Source organism: Sebastes umbrosus, chromosome 18, assembly GCF_015220745.1.
Source record: "Sebastes umbrosus isolate fSebUmb1 chromosome 18, fSebUmb1.pri, whole genome shotgun sequence".
NCBI classification, from domain to species: domain Eukaryota; kingdom Metazoa; phylum Chordata; class Actinopteri; order Perciformes; family Sebastidae; genus Sebastes; species Sebastes umbrosus.
This window is the reverse complement of record NC_051286.1, coordinates 27,073,726-27,100,234: the sequence shown is the minus strand read 5'-3', so window position 1 is coordinate 27,100,234 and position 26,509 is coordinate 27,073,726. Positions and strand designations below refer to the sequence as shown.

The 26,509-nt window shown below is 42.1% G+C and overlaps 1 protein-coding gene across 1 annotated transcript; it reads left to right on the top strand.

Moving 5' to 3' along the window:
• Nucleotides 1–4,777: 4,777 nt before the first annotated feature.
• si:ch211-63o20.7 (uncharacterized protein LOC566836 homolog) lies at nt 4,778–19,419 on the top strand. The gene is made up of 4 exons (XM_037751505.1): nt 4,778–4,951; nt 6,019–6,721; nt 8,676–8,901; nt 18,165–19,419. Exons 2-4 carry the CDS (start codon nt 6,053–6,055, stop codon nt 18,401–18,403), a joined length of 1,134 nt encoding a protein of 377 aa, XP_037607433.1. The 5' UTR covers nt 4,778–4,951; nt 6,019–6,052; the 3' UTR covers nt 18,404–19,419.
• Nucleotides 19,420–26,509: the final 7,090 nt, after the last annotated feature.

The following is a 26,509-nucleotide window of genomic DNA, read 5'->3' as shown; positions in this document are numbered from 1 at the left end:
CCAAAACGTTTGAGAACCCCTGCATTAGGCTACATTGGCTGAGAGCTTGTAGAGATGTAGAGATATTTCACTGGATAAGTGAAAACTTTAATTTGCTGGTGACCAAAGCCATTAGGATTCATCCTCTTGGGACCATGAATGTCTGTGTACAGCATGTCATGACAATTCATCCAATAATCGTTGAGGTATTTCAGTCCAGACCAAAGTCTCGGGCCGACCAACCAACCGTCTGACCCTAGAGCAATCCATTGTTAGTACATGTGATGGAAATACAATAATGATTATGTTTCTGATAATAACAATCGCCACAGCAAAAACCTACTTGTTTGGTCTTGAAGTCACACTTCAAATTCAACTCCCTCCTCGCTGTGAGCTGACGTTGGCTTCAGCTCCCTGTTAAAGTGTGAATGCTGGCCCTGGACCTGTGTGAGGTCTGATAGTGATGGATGAATTGGGTACATAGACGGAGCCCTCGGTTGCAGGCTGAGATAAGGAGCCCAGAAGAACAAGCAGCTGTTGCGAGGCCTGTCTGTCATTGATATCGCTGTTATCCACTGGCTGTCCAGTGTACATAAACGCTTCCTCTGGTGGCCAAGAGGCAGTGATTACCTTGATGACGGAGAAGGTCATGCTTAACTTGGCACCGCATCACGTTAAAAACCTTGGAAGTCCAGTGTTGGTATGGATCATTTGTACATTTTCTTGTAGATGTCATGAGCATTGAGCCATTGGAATCCTATATTGTCTCAAAATTTAAGGTAATCAATCTGAAAATATATATTTTTTTTTTCCAATTTATATAAAAATTAGAGATATGAGAGTTTCATCAGAGAGGTTGCTCTTTTGTCGCTGTTGTTGAGGTTTTTGACATTCATATGATCTATAAAATGAACCCAAGTATCAATTTTTGAAGGGAGAATGTTATTATTTCCAAAGATAATCTTTAAAAAAAGGTACATATTTCTGGCCTGGAGTAGAGCCCAACCCGTTCCAGTGTTGTCTAAGACTGAAGCTTTCATTATACACTAATTCTCCATGAGGATTAGAATAATCTTCTATAGAAATGTGTAATTGGTTTCTAAACAGCCATATCACAACATTGAAGCCTGTAGAGGGTTCATAATAAAAAACTTATTGATTTTTTTCAATGGAAAGTGATAAATATCTATTCTTATCAGCCTTCATCACGAATCTGAGAATGATGAATAAAATCAGGGCCGGCTCAAGGCATGTAGGCCATATAGGCGGTCGCCTATAGGGCACCACCTTCTGGTTAGTGCTAGTTATTTATGAAAATAGAAATCTTAATTTTTGTCTTAAAACCATTGTGATGTCTGATGTGTGCTGCGGTTTACGGGGTTAGGGTTAGGGTTTTAGGGGATTGATCCCTAACCCTAGGGTGGTGGCACCACCGGCGGAGAATGGGGGTAGGGATGCACCGATCCAACTTTTTCAGTCCCGATAGCGATACCTGGGCTCTGAGTATCAGCCGACACCGAGTACCTATATGAAACCAGTGTTTAATTAATAAGCTGTATGCCTCACTGTGTGGAAGTGACTGGGATCATTCATTTATGTGTAAGGCAACATCAGGCTTGACTCAAACATCGCTTTCCTAACTTTGTAAAACGAAATTTAACAAATAAATACATAAATATACATTTAGTGAATTGTTATTTATTATTAAAATAATAAATTGTACAAAATTAACAAAAAATTACAATTCAAGTGTAAACCTTTTTAATGCAGCGAAATATTGGTCAAAACTTAAAAAGGAATTAAAATTCCAGTATATAATGTGTAAAGAATATAAACACAGACTTGAAGTGAATAGATCGGCCCCATTGTCACCGATACCCGATCCAGCTACTTGAGTAAGTATAAGCCTGATATCTGATTCGGTATCGTTATCGGTGCATCCCTAGTTTTGGGGGCTCCAATTCCGAATTTCACCTAGGGCACCAAAAGGGCTAGAGCCGGCCCTGAATAAAAGGCTTTAATAAGAAAGAAGCAACACATTGCACTATAGGTACTGTGATGTGTTTTGCACCATTTAAAAAAAAAAAATGGAGTGAATGATGGCTGACATAAAAGCCGAACTTATTATGCAATCAGTATTATTATCTGTCCCAAGACAGTTCCCTATAATGAACTCTATTTTCCAGTAAAGAGACATAAGCACTTGGCGGTAGTTCCCTAAATTTGCATATACATAAATTTGCATATATAGTACATTCCACTTTTTAATGGATCCGACAACAAGTTATACTTTTCCTTCCTACGCTAACAACTAGATTTAGGAGATGTTTTTTAAGAGCCCAAAGTGGTTCCAAGGATGGCTGGTGGGCTCTCTGCCAACACAGACCGTTATTCGGATCATATCCGCTGTTCAAGTTGAACTCCTCGTCTCCTCTCCGCCTCATCCAGCATGAGGTGTTTTACCATCCTAAACCCAACGACGTGCAACCAGGGGAGGTTTATGGCGGCTCTGGGCTTTCATCTGTCAAGACACAAGTGACTGTTATTAACAGTGGGGCTGAACAAATGAACTTTGCCGGGAAAAGAATTGCATTTTCATCCCAAAAAAGCTGCTTTAATTTTGCGCGGAAGAAGAATTACCCCTCTGCTGGGAAAATCTGCAGCGTCAACCGCCGGAAAAAGTTTTATTTCAGAGCGTAAGCGTTCAGCGAGACATACAGCAGTATTTCACGTGTTTGTATGTATCGATCTTATTGCATAACTCCCTCCAGATATCTTGGGGCCTCTGGAACCAGAAAAAAGCACTTTCTTTCTCATAACATAATGCCAAGGCCGCTGGAAAGACGTGAAAGTGGTGGCAGACAATGTGGCAGACTCTCCTGTGAAAAGCTCGCTTACTGAGGAGGAAAATGATCATTTGTAAAAGAGTGACTGCTGTGAAATTGAGTGCGGGATGCTGAGAAGATGTTTACTCTTGTGTGGGGGGTGCGGTAGAAACCTCAGGATTAAATGCAAGGGTTCTGACCTCAATCAAGGAAATAATTACTGTTGCCCCTCCTGTTGGTGGACTCCATAATTAGCACACAAAGCCTCCACAGAAACACGATTAGTCTGAAAACAGAGGTGATTAAAACTATAATTCTTATTGGACTTGTTAACAACATCTTTTTGGGTGCCCGGGATGCTTTATTGAATTTGTCGGGAAATTAATTTCTGTTCCCACAAAGTATTCCCTAATAAATTCTTCAGGCACTCTATATTATGCCCAATGTCTGCATCCAGATACCTGTCACAGCTAGTGAGATATGATAATAGAATAGAGGGCGTGTGCTTCAAGATAAAAACAAGTCAAGTGTGACTGACTCCATCTTCCTCAAGTAATGAAGAGTATTCATGATTGGCATCGCTGATAAAAGCTATGGATCACATAAGTACTCACACACACACACATATTGCACACACATACGCTTCAAAGCTGTTTTTTTCCTTTAGTGTGCTTCAATGCAATGAATCACCATGTTTCCTATTATATTCTCTCAGAAGAACAAACACACACACACACACACACACACACACACACCAATGCTGTTATCTGTCATCATCACCACGGTTGCCGCTCCACCACCAAAAAACAGTCGATACTGATGCAGCACCCACTCACTGTGTGTGTGTATGTGTGTGTTGTTCAGATGCTCTTCTGTGATTAAATGGGACTGCAGCAATGAGGGACGTTTTTTTTGTTTTTTTTCGCACTTCCAGTGCTTTTTTTTGTCAAATTAAATGGCTTGATTACAAAAGTGTCCCAGCTCATAATAGACTATCTATTCAGATGCATCACTTTAATGAGGCAGCATCAGCACTTCTATCATGTGTTTTTTTTTTACAAAATGCCTGTAAGTACCGAAAACTGAGGACCCACTGAAGCACATATTTTAGTCTAATGTGTCCTGAATTGTGAATCCATGAAAATAGACCTCTGAGAAAAGATTGAATGTGTATCTCTTTAATGTGCCTGATAGTTCTTCAAAATATGGCAAAATTATAAAGTTTTGTAATATTAATTATATAATAATAATAATAATAATAATAATAATAATAATAGTAATAATAATTATAATTATAATAATTATAATTATAATTATAATAATGGTCCAATAATTTTGAGACAAGTCATAAAAGACTATCTATTCAGATTATTCAGATGCACCACTTTAGTAAGGCACCATCAGCACTTCTGAGCAAAGTATATTTAATGTGCCTGATAGTTGGTAATATTGCAAAATTATAATTATATAGCAATAAAAAAAAATAAATAATAATAATAATGATTATAATTAATAAATAAATAAAATGGTAAATAATATTCAACAGATTTTAAAACATTCTTAATCATAAGTGAAATTGCAATACTCAATCTTTGCGTGGCACAGATAGTAATCTAAGCTAACGTCCACACTTCTAACTGACTGACGGTGTGTGACAAACCTTGCAAAACTGCGTCGTTTAGCATTATATATTTGAGTTAATATAATTGTATTGTGTGAAAATATATTGTAATCCCTTAAAATAAATGCTTCCTTGACTTATTGTCATTCTTTCTGAAATAATATTCCGTTTCCATACCTTTAACAACCATGAACCCAGCTGACAATATGTGTGACAACTTCCTCTTCAGCAGTTGCAGCCAACCTGCGGTGGCTTGAATGATTCGAAACTACCAACCAATCACAACACGCGACTGAATTCCTGCAGCCAATCACAACGCACGTAAACAAAGAGCGGGACGCTCTGAATGTAGACGCGGAAGTGTGTCGCAGTTTAGTGTTGTTGTTTTGCTCTGCCGTTTTCTCTCAGTTTTTTATTGACAATAAATGATACAAATTCGTCGGATATGGTGCGAGACGGGTTGTCAATCGAGTAGACTGCATATTCAGTCGACTCGCTGCTGGTGATGTGAGCTGAAGTCTTGTAGGTGAGTTTGAAATGAAGATAACGGAGCTCTTCTAGCCAGAGAGCTCTGTGTGTGTATAGAGGCTGCTGACAGACAGCACCATGTTAAACTATAGTTATAACTAACTCTATAGAGGCTGCTGACAGACAGCACCATGTTAAACATATTCAGGGAATTATTTCATATTCCCTCGAGGCCACTTTGAAGATTAAAATAATTTGTGTAACGTCAATACATGGTGTGTCGATAACAAACAAACAAAGGAGAAAGCGAAGTTCTTTGGGGAGTAACGTTAACTGTTCAGTAGCTCTAGCTAGCACATCACGTTACGCATCATGTTACGCATCACGTTACACATGACGTTACGTTACACTAAACTGAGTTTAATTAGCTAGCTGAGCATCCGCGGCTTAACTTTGGGGCTTTCCATAACAACCTAAACTTAAACATTAGTCTAGTTAAAAGTGTTGCAGGCAGCTACAAGTTTGCTAGCTATTTTACAGTTAATTTAAGATAAGATAAGATAGAACTTTATTAATCCCGAAGGAAATTCGTGTGCCAGAGATTGCTCAACAACAAAATTACAACAAGTTCAAGTGTATAAAATACAAGTGTATAAAATATATATTTTTAATTATTTCTAGCACCAGTGTCTAATAGAATAACAATTAAGTAAGATACATTTAGTAAAATGAGTAAATAAGATAAGTAAAATAAAAAAGGTAAAGTAAGCTAACAAATAGAAAAATAAGTGATATTGCACATGTTGGACATTAATATTGCACACAATGAACAGTGATATTGCACATGAGAATGGAAAAAGAAGTGTTGCACATGATATTGATATTATATTTGTTGTCAGTGTTTGCTGTTTTCAGTTGTCCTTCCTGCAAAAGAGGTAGGAGCTGTATAGTCTGATGGTCACTGGTAGGACAGACGTTTTGTGTCGCACCTCAGTGGTCTCAGTGCTATGTAACTTTACATTGTTGATAATACCAGTCACTCACTTCATGATTTTGTACATTAACGCCAACTTACATGTAATTTTTTAATTGTCCTGCTAACATGAGCTATTTAATATTTCTTAGCACTCCCATTAGGCCCCAGCCAGCCCTGTGAGAGATGGAGGAACTCTACACGTTAGAGAGGGAGGTCGGACGAGGCAGCTATGGTGTGGTCTTTGAGGGTCATATGGCCAAAACAGGACAGAGGGTGGCTATCAAGCGGCTGCCCTGCAGCAACCCGGAGTGCATTGAGCTCTACCTGCAAGAGCTGTGGGCCATGAGAGCCACTGCCAAGAACCATGTCAATGTCATTGCACTCCACAGCTGCCTCCTGCAGACTGGGCCGAGAAGCCTGAAGCCCTTAAAACCAGGGAAACTACCCCCACGTCTAGTTGAGACCGTGCTGAAGGGCAGTGTAGTGGGAGCACAACAAAGTCAGGAAAGGACCAACACCCAGCAGGCCAGGCATAAGCCTCAGGACAAGACTATATCATCTGATTCTACAACCCCACAAAGGCCTAAAAACAGAGCCAAGAAGAGGCCGGCCCAGAGGGAGGAAGAGCAGCCTCTTCGCTGCTTGGCCCTGTGGCTCGTGATGGAGTACTGTGATGGGGGCGACTTGAACCAGTACCTGCTCTCCAGGCCACCAGACTCCCAGGTGAACCACAGTGTGGTGCGACAGCTCTGCAGCGCCGTGGCCTTCCTGCATGATCTGGGTATCACCCACCGAGACCTGAAGCCTGACAATGTGCTGGTCTGTGTGACACCAAGAGGCCCCGTTGTCAAGGTAGGCAGACCGCTGTGACGTGACAATGTTTACGTCAGATCAAGTGGCATAGACGGTACACAGCTTGATGGAGAATTTGAAAGCATCGTAGTACTTAAACACAATAAACAATATTATAAAAAGCAATTTGAACTAATATTTGAGAATAAAAATGCAGTCCTTACCCTGGTGTACCAAAACAGCTGAAATACAAAATACTGAGAAAATCTTTATCTGGTGCATGTTAGGAGTTATATACGACGGAGTATTAGGGCCACATTGAGGGGAAACAAATTTGAGGCTTCGAGAATAAAGTCGTAATTTAATGAGAATAAAGTCATACTATTTCAAGAAAAAAAGTTGTAATATTACGAGAATAAAGTCATAACGTTACTAGAAAAAAGTAATTTCCTCCTCAACAAAAGAGTCAGTTTCCCCATCAGGTCCGTGTGATTCTTTCTTCAGAATAAACACAGTTTCTTGCACAATCTCTTCAAGGTCCTGATACTGATGATAATGTGGTGCTGATGAGCCAAAAGATGAAGTATTTGGTTATTTGTGGAACTCATAATACTACAACTTTTTCACTTAAATGTATGACTTTATTCTCATAATATTACACCTTTTTTTTCTAGTAAACGTCTGACTTTATTCTCATAATACGACTTTTTTCTAGTAAACTTCTGACTTTTTTCTCATATTACTATTTTTTTTCTCGTAAACCTATGACTTTATTCTCGAAATCTCCGATTTATTTCTTTTTTCCTCAAGGTGGCCCCAATACTCCGTGGTCAGAAAGTAAAATTCCAGGTCCAAGCACTCATGCAGATTGTTTGTGGGGGTTAAATTCTTTATTTAAAGGCGTATCATGCTTATTTCAGGTTTGTCCTTGTAATTTGGGTTTCTACTAGAACATGTTTACATGCTGTAATGTTCAAAAAACACTTTACACTTTATTTTCCTTGTACTGTCTGCCTGAATATACCTGTATTCACCCTATGTCTGAAACACTCAGTTTTGGCGCCTGTCTCTTTAAGTCCGTCTCCCGGAAAAAGCAGGTCTGATTGAAGTCGCGGAGGGGTGTTCCTGTTACGCTCTACTTTGATTGGCTCGTGGCGTAAGGGAACGCCCACTTTTCTTCTTGTCTACTTTCTCAATGCACAGCTGGTTCTGGTTGTGATCACCGTACGTACTTCACCATAAAGACACAAATAAAGACAGCAGACAACAGTTAACCGAGATGAGCTTTATTCATATGTTATGACACGGTCAACAGTTATCTTGTGAAGACTATGTGAGGACATACGGAGGTTGATGGTAGCAGTTCAAGCACACATTTTTGGAAATTGTGAATTTCTGCATAGCCACCTCGCCTTCGGCAAAAAAGTGGCAGCCATACCCGAGATTTGTCTCCAGTATCCGAGGCAGCTCCTTCCTTTTTAAATTCGTTCTATGTATCTAAAAATAGAGAATTAACGTTTTGCTACCAGCATCGCTAAAAACAAAAAATCTCAAACGTCTAAAGCCCAATATTCAATTTAAAAACAAGACCGTCCAAGACCGAAAGATATTCAGTTTACTATCATAGAAGACAAAGAAAACCTGCAAATATTCCCATTTGAGAAGCCGGAATCAGAAAGATATTTAGCATTTTATTTAGTTTAAAGTATTAAAGCGGTGATCAAAATAGGCTAGTTGCTGATTCATTCTGTCGATGGGTTAATCGATTAATCGACTGATTGTTTCAGCTCTAGTGAGTTAACATTGCCTTTCCTGCATAATGCAATATAATGTGAGTCCATATGTCCTTTACAAATCTTTACATATCTTTTTTTCAAAGGGGAAAATAAAGCATCGGGTATCAGGCCAATTACTATACAGAAAAAAAGAAAAGGTTCTAGAGTCATACATTTAGGAAGAAAAAGTTTTATGCCAACACAGCTGCATGCTGTATTTCTTTTTCAATGACCTGTAGGTGGCAGACTTTGGTCTGAGCAAGATGAGCGAAGGTCTGGTGGACGGTGAGCCAACCAGGCAGCACTTCTCCTCCACCTGTGGCTCTGACTTCTACATGGCTCCGGAGGTGTGGGGTGGAATGACCTACACGGCCCAGGCGGACATCTTCTCCCTTGGCGTGATGTTCTGGGCCGTCCTGGAGAGAATCACCTTCCTGGAAGAAGGGGCCACGCAGGAACAACTGGGTGAGTAAATCAATAGAAAAGACCGGAGAGAACGAGAATATCTGATATAGACTCCCATTACACTTCAACATGTAAATATATAAATCCAGATATTGCCAGTGTCTTCATGTATATGGGATTGTTTTGTTGGGTGACTCCATCACCAGTCAGAGCACTCCCAGTAAGGTTGAGAAGGTTGAGTGTGTGGTCAGGCAGGTTGATGACGCATCGCGCTGAAATCGAGTTTGACTTAATTAACTGGCACATATTAAAAATGTCACATACCATACATCACACTTTCATCAACCGCAGATGGTACAATCATGATCTAAATGGCAAAGAGATGGATGATTAATGCTATGTACATTTTGATATAGATTATAGTAGCTCTATTTCTTATAATAAAAGCAGACAGTGTGTAATTCAGCCTTTCCTACTCACAAAATGCTGTCGGCAGTATGTGAGATACCAGTTTCTTTCATTTTAAATCTTTTTCATCTAGGATTTTATCACGATCCCCTTTAGCTGTTGCAGAATAAGGCCGCAGCTAACGATTATTTTCATTGTTGATTAATCTGTCGATTATTTTCTCGTTTGGTTGTTCGGTCTATAAAATGTCAGAAAGTGGTGAAAAAATGTCGATCAGTGCTTTCCAAAGCCCAAAATGACGTCCTGAAATGTCTTTACTAACTTTACTATCTTGTTTTACTGTTTTATAACTCAAAGATATTCAGTTTACTGTCATAGAGGAGGAAAGAAACCAGAAAATATTCACATTTAAGAAGCTGTAATCAGAGAATTTAGACTTTTTTTCTTGAAAAATTACTCAAACCGATTAATACATTATCAAAATAGTTGGCGATTAATTTAATAGTTGATAAGTAATTGACTAATTGATTAATCAGTTAATCGTTGCCACTCTAATGCAGAACATCAGCTACTCTTCCTGAGGTCCACACAAAACATAAAAAGGTGACCACAACAAAAAAGACACTTGAATCCCAACTCAGTGCTTTTAATTTCACATTGATGGTAGGGCTGTCAATCGATTACAATATTTAATCTCGATTAATCACATGATTCTCCATAGTTAGTAATCCATAGTAAATAATCGCACATTTTTTATCTGTTCAAAATGAACCTTAAAGGGAGATTTGTCAAGTATTTAATACTCTTATCAACATGGGAGTGGGCAAATATGCTGCTTTATGCAAATGTATGTATATATTTATTATTGTAAATCAATTAACAACACAAAACAATGACAGATATTGTCCAGAAACCCTCACAGGTACTGCATTTAGCATAAAACAATATGCTCAAATCATAACATGGCAAACTGCAGCCCAACAGGCAACAACAGCTGTCAGTGTGTCAGTGTGCTGACTTGACTATGACTTGCCCCAAACTGCATGTGATTATCATAAAGTAGGCATGTCTGTAAAGGGGAGACTCGTCGGTACCCATAGAACCCATTTACATTCACATATCTGGAGGTCAGAGGTCAAGGGACCCCTTTTGAAAATGGCCATGCTAGTTTTTCCTCGCTAAAGTTTAGCCTTCTTTGCAACAAGCTAGTATGACATGGTTGGTACCAAAGGATTCCTTAGGTTGTATCTAGTTTCATATGATGTCAGTATCTTCACTCTAGCTTTAAGACTGCGTCCACTACCACATTCGAAAGATCGATTGCATTAACGCTTTATTATGGCGTTAAATTTGACAGCCGTAGTTGATGGTATTGCAGAGATGCAGCTGTGTTCTTGTCAACTTGTCACTGCATAGATAGCTTTTGATGTAGTAGACTGAAGCCATAAGGTCTGCAAAACTATGGCCAATTCAGTATGAGCACAGTGAAGAAGCATTCCACCAGCATTCCAGTAAAGCTGTGTAGAACAGCATTGAGATTTTAATCTCTCTTTTTTTTAATGTCCTATTTTCCTGTCAGGACCCATGTGGCCATAGGATGAGGAAGCGTCTTAATGGACGCAGGGCCCAGTTGTGCTCTGCGCTCCACTGTCAGAGAGTAATGAAATGGCTGTTATACAGATGTCTCATTTTATTCACAAAAAAATGGGCAGTGGGAGATATGAACCATTATCTCCAGGTTTAGTGCCTGAGAACCTCCCTGAGTCATTGATACTCCATTAGGCTGAATGAAATGGTTATGATCGGAGGGAGGAGAGGGGGCTTCACTGGATTCAAAATACAAAAAAAAAAAAAAAAGGCAAAATGGAATTCAGCAGCCCCGATCACAATCCTCTTTGTCAGTGAGAGAATGGGGAGAGGCAGCTGGAGGCTTTTCACAGACAGATAAAATGGTCCATTATTTTACTTTATCCTCTCTCAAGACCCACACAGCCACACAGTTATTTGAGTAGGCAGGGGGGAGCGGAGAGAGCACAGTCAAGGAGCGACACACAGCCTCTTGTGTTTGTCCTTGAAGCCCAGCGCTTCTTAGCTTTTTACTCAGTCAGGTTAGGAAATCATTGTTGGCCTTTTACCAGGTCAGTCCTGCACTTGACTAGAGATGCACCGATCCGTCTGATTCAGTACCGATACCGATACCGATACCGATACCTGGGCTTTGGGTATCGGCCAACACCGAGTACCGATCCGATACCAGTAGGGATGTTCATAATTAATCGTTTAACCCTTAACCGACATTAAGCATTTTAACCGATTAACGCTATCGGTTAAAAGAAATATTTATTATTAATTCAAAAGCTGAGCGGCTCAGAGGAGCGGCTCGTCACTTTAAGGAGAAAAGCTGGTCAACCTTAACAGCCCACCTTAAGAGGTGGAGCCGGAGTTGCAGGATACAGGAAGTTGGCTCCGGTCTCTCTGGCTCCCTAGAGCGGAGCGGAGTTGTAATTTCGTAGCATTTATTCACCGACAAATAAACTGTCCACACACTGCTACACCTACGTTCACAGCTAGAACGCCACCAACAACCTCACACTCAACACACACACACACATACACTCGTTAAAGTTACGCCGCGCTGATGTATGTGTGTGGCGGCGGCGAGCAAGATGCCTCCGGCAATACTAGAGCTGCTAACGTAGCACAAATACACACACTGTTTATCAGGCAATCGCTATCGTTAATCCGGGCAGACAGAGTGTCATTACGCCGGGCAGACACACAGCTGACAACCTGCTAAACTTCACTAAATGTGTGGTGGAGACTTTTACTGGGAAAGTGGCTGCATGTCCGCGACACTACACGCAGCATCGTAGCTGCTAAGTTAACGCTCCCGGACGGTGAACTGGGGACTCAGTTGTCTGTTGTGCTCATACACTGCAGCTGGCGCACTGCTGCATGCGAGGCACAAATCTTGTCGGTTAACGGTTAATAATCGGTTAACGGGGGTCGGTTATCGGTTAAGAACATTTTTCAAAATGAGCATCCCTAGATACCAGTGTTTAATTAATGAGCTGTATGCCTGATGGTACGTGTCCACAGGCTCCGTGCTTTCCACGCTCCCCATTCATTGTCTATGCAAGCAGCCGCGCAATGCATTCCGGTAGCGTGACGTCGCGATTCGAGAGACTAGGCGTGCAGGAAGCCCGCTCCTCATTTGCATAAAGTTGAAGTCCTGGCTACTTTATGCAAATCACGGGCGTCCGACGCGACTCGCCGCCTCTCGAAACTCCCGAAGATCTTTTAAAATAAACGTTGTCGATCCAAAATAAAGACATATTCAGCAACTGCATGGATTATTTCTCGCCTCAAATGTTTTCAGAAACACATTTCAGTGAACTATTTTCGTGAAATAAGAGAAGAAAATTTCCAAACGAGCCTCCATACTGGTTCCGGTTTGAAGCAGCAGCCAACAGCGGGAAAGCGTTCGTCCAATCAGGAGCCGAGTGCCTTGTTTCTAGGGACAGCCCACCAAGCGTCCAATGATGGGAAGCGTCGCGATAAAAAACGCCCCTGTGGACACGTACCATCATGGTACGTGTCCACAGGCTCTGTCCGTTCCACGCTTCCCACTCATTGTCTATGTAAGCAGCCGTGCAATGCATTCTGGTAGCGTGGCGGCGCGATTCGAGAGACGGAGCGTCACGACGCCCGCTCCTCATTTGCATAAAGATGAGGTCCGGGCTAGTTTATGCAAATCACGGGCGTCCGACGCAACTCGCCGCCTCTCGAAACTCCCGAGGATCTTTCAAAATAAACTTTGATTCAACAGATTCAGCAGCTGCGTGGATTATTTCTCGCCTCAGATGTTTTCAGAAACTATTTTCGTGAATTAAGAGAAAAAAGTTTCCAAACAAGCCACCATGTTGTTGTCGGTTTGAAAGCTGGGAGCAGCACGGAGGGAAAATGCTTCTCACAAGGTGGGAAGAGCCTTGTTTCTAGTGACAGCCCATCAAGCGTCCAATGATGGGAAGCGGCGCGTCCCCTCGCGATAAAAAAGAGCCCCTGTGGACACGTACCATCACTGTGTGGAAGTTACTGGGATCATTCTGTTATGTGTAAGGCTCAGACTTGACAAAATGTAACAAATAAATACATAGATATAAATTTATTGAATTGTTACTTATTATTAAAGTGATAAATTACAATTTATTATCAGCAACTTGGTCAAAAAAATCTTCAAAATGAACAGGATTAACAATTCAAACGTAAACCTTTTATAAGGCAACAACAAATTGGTCAAAACTTACAATTCTAGTATTTAATGTACAGAGTGGTGCAGGGATGACGTATTTTTGTAGGCCATTCAGGAAGTTAGCATCGCCCTGGTTCCCTCGACAAAAAGCCAATGGGATTTTTCCATTTTAAAATTCCATACGCCAGAAAATAAGCTCTGTGGCGAACAAACGTTTATGATACATACTTATACGTTTTGTTCCGTAAAATAATCTCCACAAATGAACACCACTTTTATGATTTTTGAAGGGTGAATGCAATCGCCAGAAGTAAAAGGCTAACTCATCTTGGCTGTAAACAAACTACACCACGGCCGCTTCATGTCACCATCATTAAGCTAAAGGCAGACTAGTGATCGGCGTGATGACGCTTTGTACTCTCATTTAGCCATTTGTTAGCAACCGCCTTTCTTAAGACACGTAAAAGCTTCAAAATTCATGAGTGGAATATTTATTGATGTATTTAAATCTCCTCAGCTTGTGTTAACCACAGGCCTTATTTCAGGCATCTAACTAAAAACCCATTGACTTCCAGACGAGGGAACCGGAAGTGCTAACATGCTAACTCATTTCCTGGTTTTAGGACTCATTCCTGTAGCAGTCGATAGTATATACAGCACGTATAGACTTGAATCAAATAGATTGGCCCCATTGTCACTAGGGCTGGGTATCGGTACTTGATACCTCTTTTAAAGGAGCGGTGTGTACGATCTGGCGGTATCTAGCAGTGAGGTTGCAGATTGCAGCCAACTGAAGCCTCTCTTGTGTGCCAGGAGTGTAGAAGAACTACGGTGGCCCACGTGAAAACGCGAATGGCCCTATCTTGAGCCAGTTGTAGGCCATTTGGAGCAGAGCCAGTACGTAGAGTATGTGGTGAAGAGAGAGAAAGAAAGAGGAATGATTAACGTTATCGACTCCGGCCCAAGCAGGAAAAGTTAAGTGTTTGGTTTGTCCGTTCTGGGCTTCTGTAGAAACATGGCAAACTCCGTGGAGAGGAGCCGCTCCCTATGTAGATATAAACGACTCATTTTAAGCTAACGAAAACACAACGATTGTTATGGTCAGGTGATTAAACACGAAAGACAACGTACTTATTAATATTATATTCTATTTGTGTCAATAGATTCCCCTAATTGTTACACACTGGTCCTTTAAGGGTATTTGTACTGGCATCATCATTTTTTAAACGATATCCAGTCCCAGTTGTCACCGTTACGCGATCCAGCTGTTTGAGTCAGTATCGGTCCAATATTGGTATGGGTTCATTCCTGCACTTGACTATAGACTTCACTTCAAGTGTTTAGGTCAGGGTTCAACGCAGAGCATCATCAGGGGAAGAAGACTTGCATGACAGATGTGTTACTAACAGCGCTCCATTAAAACACAATTATACTCTAGAAAATTGAAAACGGACTACAAGAAACCTTGAGATTAAGTAACAATTGATGCGTTTTAATTACTTTCAGGATAATCCTCCTACATTTTTTGAGGCGGGCTGCAACTAATGATTTTATTCTCCCCTCTTCATTAATCTACTAATTTTTGTCGATTAATCATTTAGTCTAGATAATGTCAAATAAAGACAAATGACCAATTCACGTTTCTCAATTATTCTGATCAGCAGACCAAACCCCAAATTATTAATGTCATAACGATATGAAAGAAAGAAGAGGAAGCTCATCTCAGTACTTCAACTTTGCCCAACTTCTGAGGTCTAATCAGCCACATCCATTTAAACCACCTGTGTGAGTGTGCAGAGCTTTTACTGGTTGTACCGCTCAACAAAACGCACAGGAGAGTGACACTACACACAAATTCTATACTGACAGAGAGACCAAAAATGTAATAATAAGCCTGTCTGTTGTTGTCTTTGTGAGGCGTTCATGGAGCTGTTTCATCAACTGCCACAATTGGTTTCATTTTTCTCCAGCTGTGAGCAGCTCCTCCGTTTCCTTCGTGCTCTGCAGTGCTGTAGTTATGCATACTGATTAGACCTGCTTACAATTGGTATGTAGTATGGAATTGGGATACAGCTTTAGGCTTTGTACACGTGCGCAGTCCTGAGAAGACGTCAACCTAAGGCCCAGACACAACAACCCGACATCAGAGATCTAGCGGCGATGAAGGCCGACCGCTGCGTCGCCTCACGTCGTCTTTGTCTCGGCCGACAAGTTGCATTTGAACAAAGACGTCAGCCGACGGCCAGTTAGCACGTGCATTCTGCGCCTGCGTGAGAGGAAATATCTCTCCATACCGGCAGGCGGCGGTAGTCTGTATTCGTCATTCAAAAAGGGAAACCAGAAGACCGAGGACGGCGGGTATACAAGCCGTTGTTATGATACGTACATGAAACAAAGAGGCGTTTGCCGACCATTTTCACACCACTCTAACTCACCGCTTAGCTTCATTCCAGATGGGTTTGTCGTTGTGAAAATATCTGTGTTGGAACGATCAGATATAGGGATGCACCGATACCAGCATTGGGTATCGGGTCCGATACTGTGCTCATGTACTCGTACTTGTACTCGCAAAACGGCTCCAATGCAACGGCACCGCTGGGCCGGGATCCCACGTCAGCCGGCGCGCACCGGCCCTCACTTTCATTGCGCCACGGGGTTTTGCTTGCACCCTTTGCAGTGCAGCGGGACACATCGCAATAACTAGACCGACGGACGCTCACCGACGGCCCCAAACTGTCAGACAGACGACCGTCGGCTTGGTGTGTCGGGGCCTTTAGGACAAATAAAGCCTGTGGCGTTTTCGTTTACATTCTGTGTCACTCACCAAAAGCCATTGTGTGTATCCAGTAGGACCGTAACAACTAAACTGGACACTGGACTAGGGATGCTCATTTTGAAAAATGTTGTTAACCGATAACCGACCCTCGTTAACCGATTATTAACCTTTAACCGACAAAATTTGTACCTCGTACCAGCTGCAGGAGCACAACAGATATTGGTTGACGGGAGTCTCTAGTTCACCGTCTGGGAGCGTTAACTTAGCAGCTACGATGCTGCGTGTAGTGTCGCGGACATGCAGCCACTTTCCCAGTAAAAGTCTCCACCACACATTTAGTTTAGTTTAACAGGTTGTCAGCTGTGTGTCTGCCCGGTGTAACTTTAGTGAGTGGCCAACTAACAGTGTGTGTATTTGTGCTACGTTAGCAGCTCTAGCATTGGGGGAGGCTTCGTGCTCGCCGCCGCACACGTAGTCTGAGTAACTTTAGTGGGTTTCCAACAGACCGTGTGTGTGTTGGCGATGAGTGTGAGGTTGTTGGTGGCGTTCTAGCTGTGAACGTAGGTGTAGCAGTGTGTGTACACTTTATTTGTCGGTGAATAAATGCTACGAAACTACAACTCCTCCGCTCCGCTCCAGCGAGCCAGAGACCAGAGCCAACTTCTTGTATCCTGCAACTCCGGCTCCACCTCTTAAGGTGGGCTGTTAAGGTGGACCAGCTTTTCTCCTTAAAGAGACGAGCCGCTCCTCTGAGCCGCTCAGCTTTTGAGTTCATTATTAATATTTCTTTTAACCGTTTTAACCGATAGCGTTAATCAGTTAAAATGCTTAATGTCGGTTAACAGTTAAACGGTTAATTATGGACATCCCTACACTGGAGTATAACATAACGTTATGGAGTTTTGGGAATATTTAGTCAGAGACAGTCTAAAGTGAATCCTTTATTTCTTCACCAACAGAAACTTGAGCAGTATCTTACCAAATATATTATTTGTTACATTTCCCTTTTATTCTCAGTGCATGGCTGCATCCCCCAATCCCCAAAGATGAGGAATACGTTTTGTTTTGTGTTTGTTATGTCATACTAGCTTGTTGGGAAGGAGGCTATATAACGCTCCAAAGTTACACTACATTTCGGCGAGGGAAAAACTGGCATGGCCATTTTCAAAGGGGTCCCTTGACCTCTGACCTCCAGATATGTGAATGTAAATGGGTTCTATGGGTACCCACGAGTCTCCCCTTTACAGACATGCCCACTTTATGATCATCACATGCAGTTTGGGTCAAGTCATAGTCAAGTCAGCACAGTGACACACCGACAGCTGTTGTTGTCTGTTAGGCTGCAGTTTGCCATGTTATGATTTGAGCATATTGTTTTAATGCTAAATGCAGTACCTATGAGGGTTTCTGGACAATATCTGTCATTGTTTTGTGTTGTTCATTGATTTCCAATAATAAATATATACATACAATTGCATAAAGCAGCATATTTGCCCTCTCCCATGTTGATGAGAGTATTAAATACTTGACAAATCTCCCTTTAAGGTACATTTTGAACAGATAAAAAATGTGATTAATTTGTAATTAATCGTGATTAATTAATAACAATCGTGATTAATCACAATAATATATTTTTCTTGATTGACAGCCCTAATTTTTAAATAACATTTGTTTTATATTTCCTCTTTTCTTTGTCCTTGGAAAACTAAAAAAAGCACTGGGGCTCTATTGGTAATTCCTAGAAATACGTCACACCAGTAGCCACTTGACTACTTGCAAATACAGATGTGGCCCATAATCACTGACATAAAGTGGCTCCCTACAGTCAGCCAGGAACCTCCTGCATGATGACCGAACAGCGTCTCCCCTTTGTGTTTCCCTCTTTAGGCGCCTACGTGTGCAAGGGTCGCTGGTTGATGCCGCTGGGGGAAGCTTTGTGGGAGAACGCCGACCTCCAGTTGTGGATCCCCACGAAGTTTAAGAGAGCGCCCCCGCTGCCACCCCCTCCCGGTCCGGCCGTGTGCACCCTGCTTTTAGACATGCTCGCCTCAAACCCGGACGCTCGCCCCCCGGCGGACCAGCTGGAGGCCAGAGTACGCTCTGCTCTGAAAGAGGACTCCCACTGACAAAGTGCACTTAATGGCTATAACCACCATCGGCGCTACATGGAAATATTGACGGTGGACCCCCCTGACTGCAGTGCTTCCTACACGTGTAAGCAATAGCCACTTTACTGCCGCAGGGAAGAAATATGTATGATTATGTGGGATTGCAGGTGCTTTTCTTGGCACTGAAACAGAAGCTCAATTTCTAAACTGTGAGCCACATAAAGGGAAAAACACAAAACGAGTCCATGTAGAGATCTAGTCGGACTCACTCAAGCTCTGTTTGATGTAGGAGCCACGCTGTTGCGAGACTTTGAACGCTTGACATAGAAAATCAATTTTTAATGTGTACATATGACTGAAATGAAATGCAAGGGATTATTGCTGCTGCTGCTTTTTGTGTAAGCTTCTTTTCGGGTGTTCATTTTTACTGGATTTGTGGCCATTGAGGTTTTTACGTTGTGACGGCCTAAGGGTCTCTTCCAGGGCCTCTTCCAGGACCTCTTCCAGGGCCTCTTCCAGGACCTCTTCCAGGACCTCTTCCAGGACCTCTTCCAGGACCTCTTCCAGGACCTCTTCCAAGGCCTCTTCCAGGGCTGGTGTACTGTTTGGTGCTGTGCTGTGCCTGTGTGTTGCAGTGTTCCTGGTCCCTGGCTGGTTTGAGTTGGAGGTAAAGGTGGATCAGGTGATTGGAGATGGCCGGCCACGGTTTCTCTGGTCTATAAGACCCGCCCCCATCCTCAGAGTCCACGGACTTCATTCCCCTGGCACCATCGGGTGCCGTCAGCGATCGCTTTTGTTGTGTAGTTTGCTTTAACATTTTTTTAATTAATCATGGTGGCCTGTTTTTCTGTCGGCTTAATTTGTTACGATTCATATTTTGTGTTATCTTTGTTAACTTGATCAAACTTTTGTTAAAGGTCCCATATTGTAAAAAGTGAGATTTTATATTATAAAGCAGGTTTAAGTGCTTTATAAATACTGTTAAACTATCAAAAACGCTCAATATACGTAGAAATACACAGCCCGTATTCAGAAATTGTGCGTTTGAAACAAGCTGTTAGGATTTCTGTCCATTTGTGATGTCACAAATATACAATATTTAGACCATTACACGGTTTTAAACGTAAACATTCTAAATGTGTCCCAGGTTATTTCCTGTTGCAGTGTATGTAAATAACATCAGCTGACAGGAAGTAAACATGGACCCAAACTGTTGCCTAGCAAAGTTGAAATGCACTAAAACGGAGCATTTCAGACAGAGGGTGAATACAGGTATATTCAGGCAGACAGTATGAGGGAAATAATGTTGTTTTTTTAACATTACAGCATGTAAACATGTTCTAGTAGAAACACAAAATAAAAGTATGAGCCTGAAAATGAGCACAATATGGGACCTTTAAATAAATCTTTGTTTGTAGTTACTCCCTCGCGGTTTGTTTCCTTATCTGTTATGGTCCCAGAGCCAGGACATAACAACGTGTTGAAAAATGCTAACATGTAATTATTTTATAATTATTATCTTACCCAAATATTTCCACCTCACATTGATGTAGCATGTATCTAAGAGTTCACTGGGTTACCAGATGTCTTCAATATGTAAAGTGAGTGAACCAAATAAATAGAGTAAAGTAATAAATACTACCTTTGTGACACTAAACAACTCTTAATTGTTAGCAACAGATGTCGAACAGGTCATTCCATTTCTCCAAATACATTTTTTGTAGAGAAGGTGGAGTACAGCCTCAAAATGTGTGATGGATTTGAGTCAACATGATTGGGCTACCTCCAGGTCTGAGAAGTGAAGCCAATGCGGGAGTACTTTGAACTTGCTTTCTTTCTAACAGCCAGCAGGGGGCGACTCCTCTGGTTGCTAAAGGAAGTCTGATTGTATAGAAGTCTATAAGAAAATGAGCCTACTTCTCACTAATGATTGCATAAACTCATTTTTACAATGTCTACTGAGAAACGTTGTAAACACGACTTTATTGTCTCAATCTCTAGTTTCCAGTCTTCTTCAATACCGCATGATGTTCATTTAGTAAATGATGGTCCCATTTAGAGTCAGATAGACCATAAAGCAGGGGATGCTTTAGGGCGGGGCTACAACGGCGTTGTTGGTAACCACAGTTAAAGCATCAGTAGGCGAGATTGGCGCAAATATGATTAAAACAAAAGTTATTTTTATAAAACGGTTGCTATATCGTGACAGTAGAACATGAAACAGGTAACCTGAAAAAAACCATGTTCCCCTGTGTCCTCCGCTGTCCTCCGGTGCTCCTAACGGCATCTGCAAGATGGGCTAGATTTAGTCTGAAGTCTAAAATCTGAAAACAGCCATGAGGAGGAGCAGAAGTCTAGTTTTCTTTCAGAACACTTGAATTACAATATGCTGAAAGGTTATTATGGAATTTTTGCCGAATGATGCCAAAAATATACTGACTACTGCTGCTTTAAGTAAAGTCTGGTTAATGGTCGCCGTAGTTAAGCCAGCGCGGGGTGCGGGCGCCAGAAAATGACATTGTCATGGCTTCCGTGTGGTGCGTGAAGACTCTACAAGCTGTCACGAAGCTTGGTCTTAACTACATTGCCGCGAAGCTTGGTCTTAACTACATTGTCGCGAAGCTTGGTCTTAACTACATTGCCAACTGCATGTGCCGCGCTTTTCAGCATGGACGCCTTCGAGGGAAGATTAGCCGAGCAGGTTGGCCTGTACAGACATCTCTACGACTGTTCCATGAGAGAGCACAGGGACAGTCACATGACCACAAGGACAGTCACATGACCACAGGGACAGTCACATGACCACAAGGACAGTCACATGACCACAGGGACAGTCACATGACCACAGGGACAGTCACATGACCACAGGGACAGTCACGTGTCATTAAATACTTGGAAAGAAATAGGCAACACACTGGGGAAAGAAGCAGCTTTTTGCTGCAGGCTGTGAAAATATGAGATCGCTTTGTAAAAACTTAAAAAAAGGTCTCATGGAAATAGTGGCGCCCCGAGGGGAAGCATCGAGAGACGGAAAGTCATTTTGAATACAACAGTAATAATTACAGTATACAAATGCAATGTTTGGCTGTGTTTACTACTGTTGCCAGGCAGCCTACTTTCCTTTCCGGTGACACTTGTTGACTTCTTGCTTATCCACATAATATTTCGTTTGCACGTCATCTACGGAGGCCCGCACCACGGTATCCCGCGCGAGTATAAACAAAGCTTTAACTGTAACATTTTGGTCACCTAAAAATGTCTAATTCAGCGTTCGGTTGTACTTAGCTCCACCCTCTTCTGGTTGCAAAAAAACAAGATGGCGACGGCCAAAAACCCAAATGGCGACGGTTCCAAGATGGAGACGGCACCAAGATGGAGATGGCCAAAAGCCACGATGGCGACGGCCAAAAACCAAGATGGAGACGGCACCAAGATGAAGACGGCTAAAAACCAAGATGGCGATGGCACCAAGATGGCGGCGGCCAAAAACCAAGATGGCGACGATAAAAAAACAAGATGGCGACGGCCAAAAGATGGTGACGGCCAAAAACTAAGATGGTAACGAACAAAAAACAAGATGTCTGTGGCCAAAAACCAAGATGGTGACGGCCAAAAGCCAAATTTGGCGACGGCACCAAGATGGCGATGGTTCCAAGATGGAGACGGCACCAAGATGGAGACGGCCAAAAGCCAAGATGGAGACAGCACCAAGATGAAGACCGCCAAAAGCCAAGATGGCGACGGACAAAAACCAAGATGGTAACGACCAAAAACCAAGATGTCTACGGCCAAAAACCAAGATGGCGACGGCCAAAAGCCAAGATGGCGACGTCACCAAGATGGCGACGGTTCCAAGATGGAGACGGCACCAAGATGGAGACGGCCAAAAGCCAAGATGGAGACAGCACCAAGATGAAAACTGCCAAAAGCCAAGATGGCGATGCCCAAAAGCCACGATGGCGACGGCCAAAAACCAAGATGGAGATGGCACCAAGATGAAGACGGCTAAAAGCCAAGATGGCGACGGCCAAAAACCAAGATGGCGACGACAAAAAACAAGATGGCGACGGCCAAAAGATGGTGATGGCCAAAAACCAAGATGGTAACGACCAAAAACCAAGATGGTAACGACCAAAAACCAAGATGTCTACGGCCAAAAACCAAGATGGCAACGGCCAAAAGCCAAGATGGCGACGTCACCAAGATGGCGACGTCACCAAGATGGCGACGGTTCCAAGATGGAGACGGCACCAAGATGGAGATGGCCAAAAGCCAAGATGGAGACAGCACCAAGATGAAAACTGCCAAAAGCCAAGATGGCGATGCCCAAAAGCCACGATGGCGACGGCCAAAAACCAAGATGGAGACGGCACCAAGATGAAGACGGCTAAAAGCCAAGATGGCGACGGCCAAAAACCAAGATGGCGACGACAAAAAACAAGATGGCGACAGCCAAAAGATGATGATGGCCAAAAACCAAGATGGTAACGACCAAAAACCAAGATGGTAACGACTAAAAACCAAGATGTCTACGGCCAAAAACCAAGATGGCAACGGCCAAAAGCCAAGATGGCGACGGCACCAAGATGGCGATGGCACCAAGATGGCGACGGCTCCGAGATGGAGACGGCACCAAGATGGAGACGGCACCAAGATGGAGACGGCCAAAAGCCAAGATGGTGACGGTACCAAGATGGTAACGACCAAAAACCAAGATGTCTACGGACAAAAACTAAGATGGTAACGACCAAAAACCAAGATGTCTACGGCCAAAAACCAAGATGGCGACGGCCAAAAGCCAAGATGGCGACGGCACCGAGATGGCGACGGTTCCAAGATGGAGACGGCACCAAGATGGAGGCGGCCAAAAGCCAAGATGGAGACAGCACCAAGATGAAGACCGCCAAAAGCCCAGATGGTGACGGTACCAAGATGGTAACGACCAAAAACCAAGATGTCTACGGACAAAAACTAAGATGGTAACGACCAAAAACCAAGATGTTAACGACCAAAAAACCAAGATGTCTACGGCCAAAAACCAAGATGGTGATGGCCAAAAGCCAAGATGGTGATGGCCAAAAGCCAAGATGGCGACAGCACCAAGATGGCGACGGTTCCAAGATGGAGACGGCACCAAGATGTGGACGGCCAAAGGCCAAGATGGAGACAGCACCAAGATGAAGACTGCCAAAAGCCAAGATGGCGACGGCCAAAAACCAAGATGGAGACGGTACAAGATGAAGACGGCCAAGAGCCAAGATGGCGATGGCACCAAGATGGCGACGGCCAGAAAACCAAGATGGCGACGACAAAAAAACAAGATGGCGACGGCACAAAATGCCGAACTAAAGGCTTCAAAACGTCAGTCCACAAACCAACGGGTGACGTCACGGTGACTACGTCCGCTTCTTATACACAGTCTATAGTCAACACACAAACTAAAAGTCTCAAAACAGTTTTTTAACTTTAAACTTTATACGCAAATTGAAATGACTCAAATATGTTTTTTTGTTTATTTTGAAATATGACTTCATTTTTCCACTAGTTTGCTTCGAGTCAGCAACATTTCAGAATATTGCTTTCTTAAATCATAGAGAGGATTTAGAAACTCAAACTATGTCCATGTGTGAGCGTATTAGTGTGATATATCTGCACTGAAGCTGGCTAAGGCAGCATGAGGCTCCCAGTGAGTAACGATCACCAATATACCACCCCCTCGTGAACAGGAAATTAAAGCCGGGCACTCGGACTGTTGCTGATCGTATCCACGCCGAGTCCACATCATTTATTACTGGTCATCAGTCTTAGTCATTGACCGTCCCTATCTTCTTAGATCACTACTTATTTCAGCAAATCTGGCTCACATGCCTGAAAAATTGGTTTCAACAGTGTCCAGAAAACTTTTTATTTAATTCAATGTAGTTTAAATCAACCTGAAACTAACTTGTATATGAGGAGTAGTAACATCTTAATATGTTTAATTCATGCTAGTGACCCACAGAAAAGGCCTTCATAATAAATGCAGCATTAACATACACATAACCGTCCTCCTGCCTCTTCTCTCAGCCATCCTGGTGATGAGACTCTGAGCTCAGTAGTGTCTGGGATGTGGACGTCAAAGGGACGAGTGGAGATTTAAGCTAGAGGGGGCTAGCTCAATGACTGTGACCTTCAGTGGGGAGAGACTCCTCACGCTCTACTGGCCAAGCCAATAGCTCAGACGACCTTTGACCTCCCTACTTCTCAAGAGAGTTGAGAGGAATTGATGGAACCTCTGAAGTTTAGGTTTAAATGAATGTCTTCATTAGGGCCGTCAATCGATAAAATATTTAATTAATCGCATGATTGCCCGTAGTTTATCAAGAATAATCACACACTTTTTATCCATTCAAAATGTACCTTAAAGGTTCCATATCGAGCTCATTTTCAGGTTCATACTTGTATTTTGTGTTTCTAATAGAACCTGTTTACATGCTGTAATGTTCAAAAAACACATTATTTTCCTGTCTGAATATACCCAACGGAATTGCGTTGCTAGGCAACAGTTTGCGGTCCATGTTTTACCTCCTGTCAGCTGATGTTATTTACATACACTGCAACAGTCAATAAACTGGGACACATTTAGAATATTTACGTTTAAAACCGTGTAATGGTCTAAATATTGTATATTTGTGACATCACAAATGGACAGAAATCCTATCGACTTGTTTCAAACGCACAATTTCTGAATACAGGCTGTGCGTATTACTCCGTATATTGAGCATTTTGATGGTTTAACAGTATAGAACTTAAACCTGCTTAATAATATAAAAGACATGAAAATCTCACTTTATAAAATATGGGACCTTTAAAGGGAGATTTGTCAAGTATTTAATACTCTTATCAACATGGGAGTGGGCACATATGCTGCTTTATGCAATTGTATGTATATATTTATTATTGGAAATCAATTAACAACACAAAACAATGACAGATATTGTCCAGAAACCCTCACAGGTACTGCATTTAGCATAAAACAATATGCTCAAATCATTACATGGCAAACTGCAGCCCAACAGGCAACAACAGCTGTCAGTGTGTCAGTGTGCTGACTTGACTATGACTTGCCCCAAACTGCATGTGATTATCATAAAGTAGGCATGTCTGTAAAGGGGAGACTCGTGGGTACCCATAGAACCCATTTACATTCACTGATCTGGAGATCAGAGGTCAAGGGACCCCTTTGAAAATGGCCGTGACAGTTTTTCCTCCCCAAAATTCAGTGTAAGTTTGGAGCGTTATTTAACCTCCTTCTCGACAAGCTAGTATGACATTGTTGGTACCGATGGATTCATCAGGTTTTCATACCAGTATCTTCACTCTAGCTTTACAACTGAGCCCGCTACAACCTAAAAATTGCAAGTTGCGTTAATGCGTTAGCGAAATTAGTGACGTTAAAGGTCCCATATTGTAAAAAGTGAGATTTTTATGTCTTTTATATTATAAAGCAGGTTTAAGTGCTATATAAATACTGTTAAACTATCAAAACGCTCAATATACGAAGAAACACACACAGCCCGTATTCAGAAATTGTGCGTTTGAAACAAGCCGTCAGGATTTCTGTCCATTTGTGATGTCACAAATATACAATATTGAGATCATTACACGGTTTTAAACATAAACATTCTAAATGTGTCCCAGTTTATTTCCTGTTGCAGTGTATGTAAATAACATCAGCTGACAGGAAGTAAACATGGACCCAAACTGTTGCCAAGCAACGCAATTCCTTTGCAATTCCGTTAAAATGCACTAAAACGGAGTGTTTCAGACAGAGGGTGAATAGGGAACATAAAGTTATTTTTTGAACATTACAACATGTAAACATTATCTAATAGAAACACAAAATACAAGTATGAACCTGAAAATGAGCACGATATGAGACCTTTATCATGTTAACTTTGACAGCCCTAGTCTTCATACATTCATGATTGGGGATCATCATTTGGGTCTGATGTCTGATTTGGGAGATTATATAGGTTGAATTTTTTTTCCAAGTCCATCTTATTACTTACCTAATACTTGCATGCCCGTATGTGTAATTCAAGAATTCCCTTTAGTCATTCCCTCCTGTCAGTATTGGCGGTG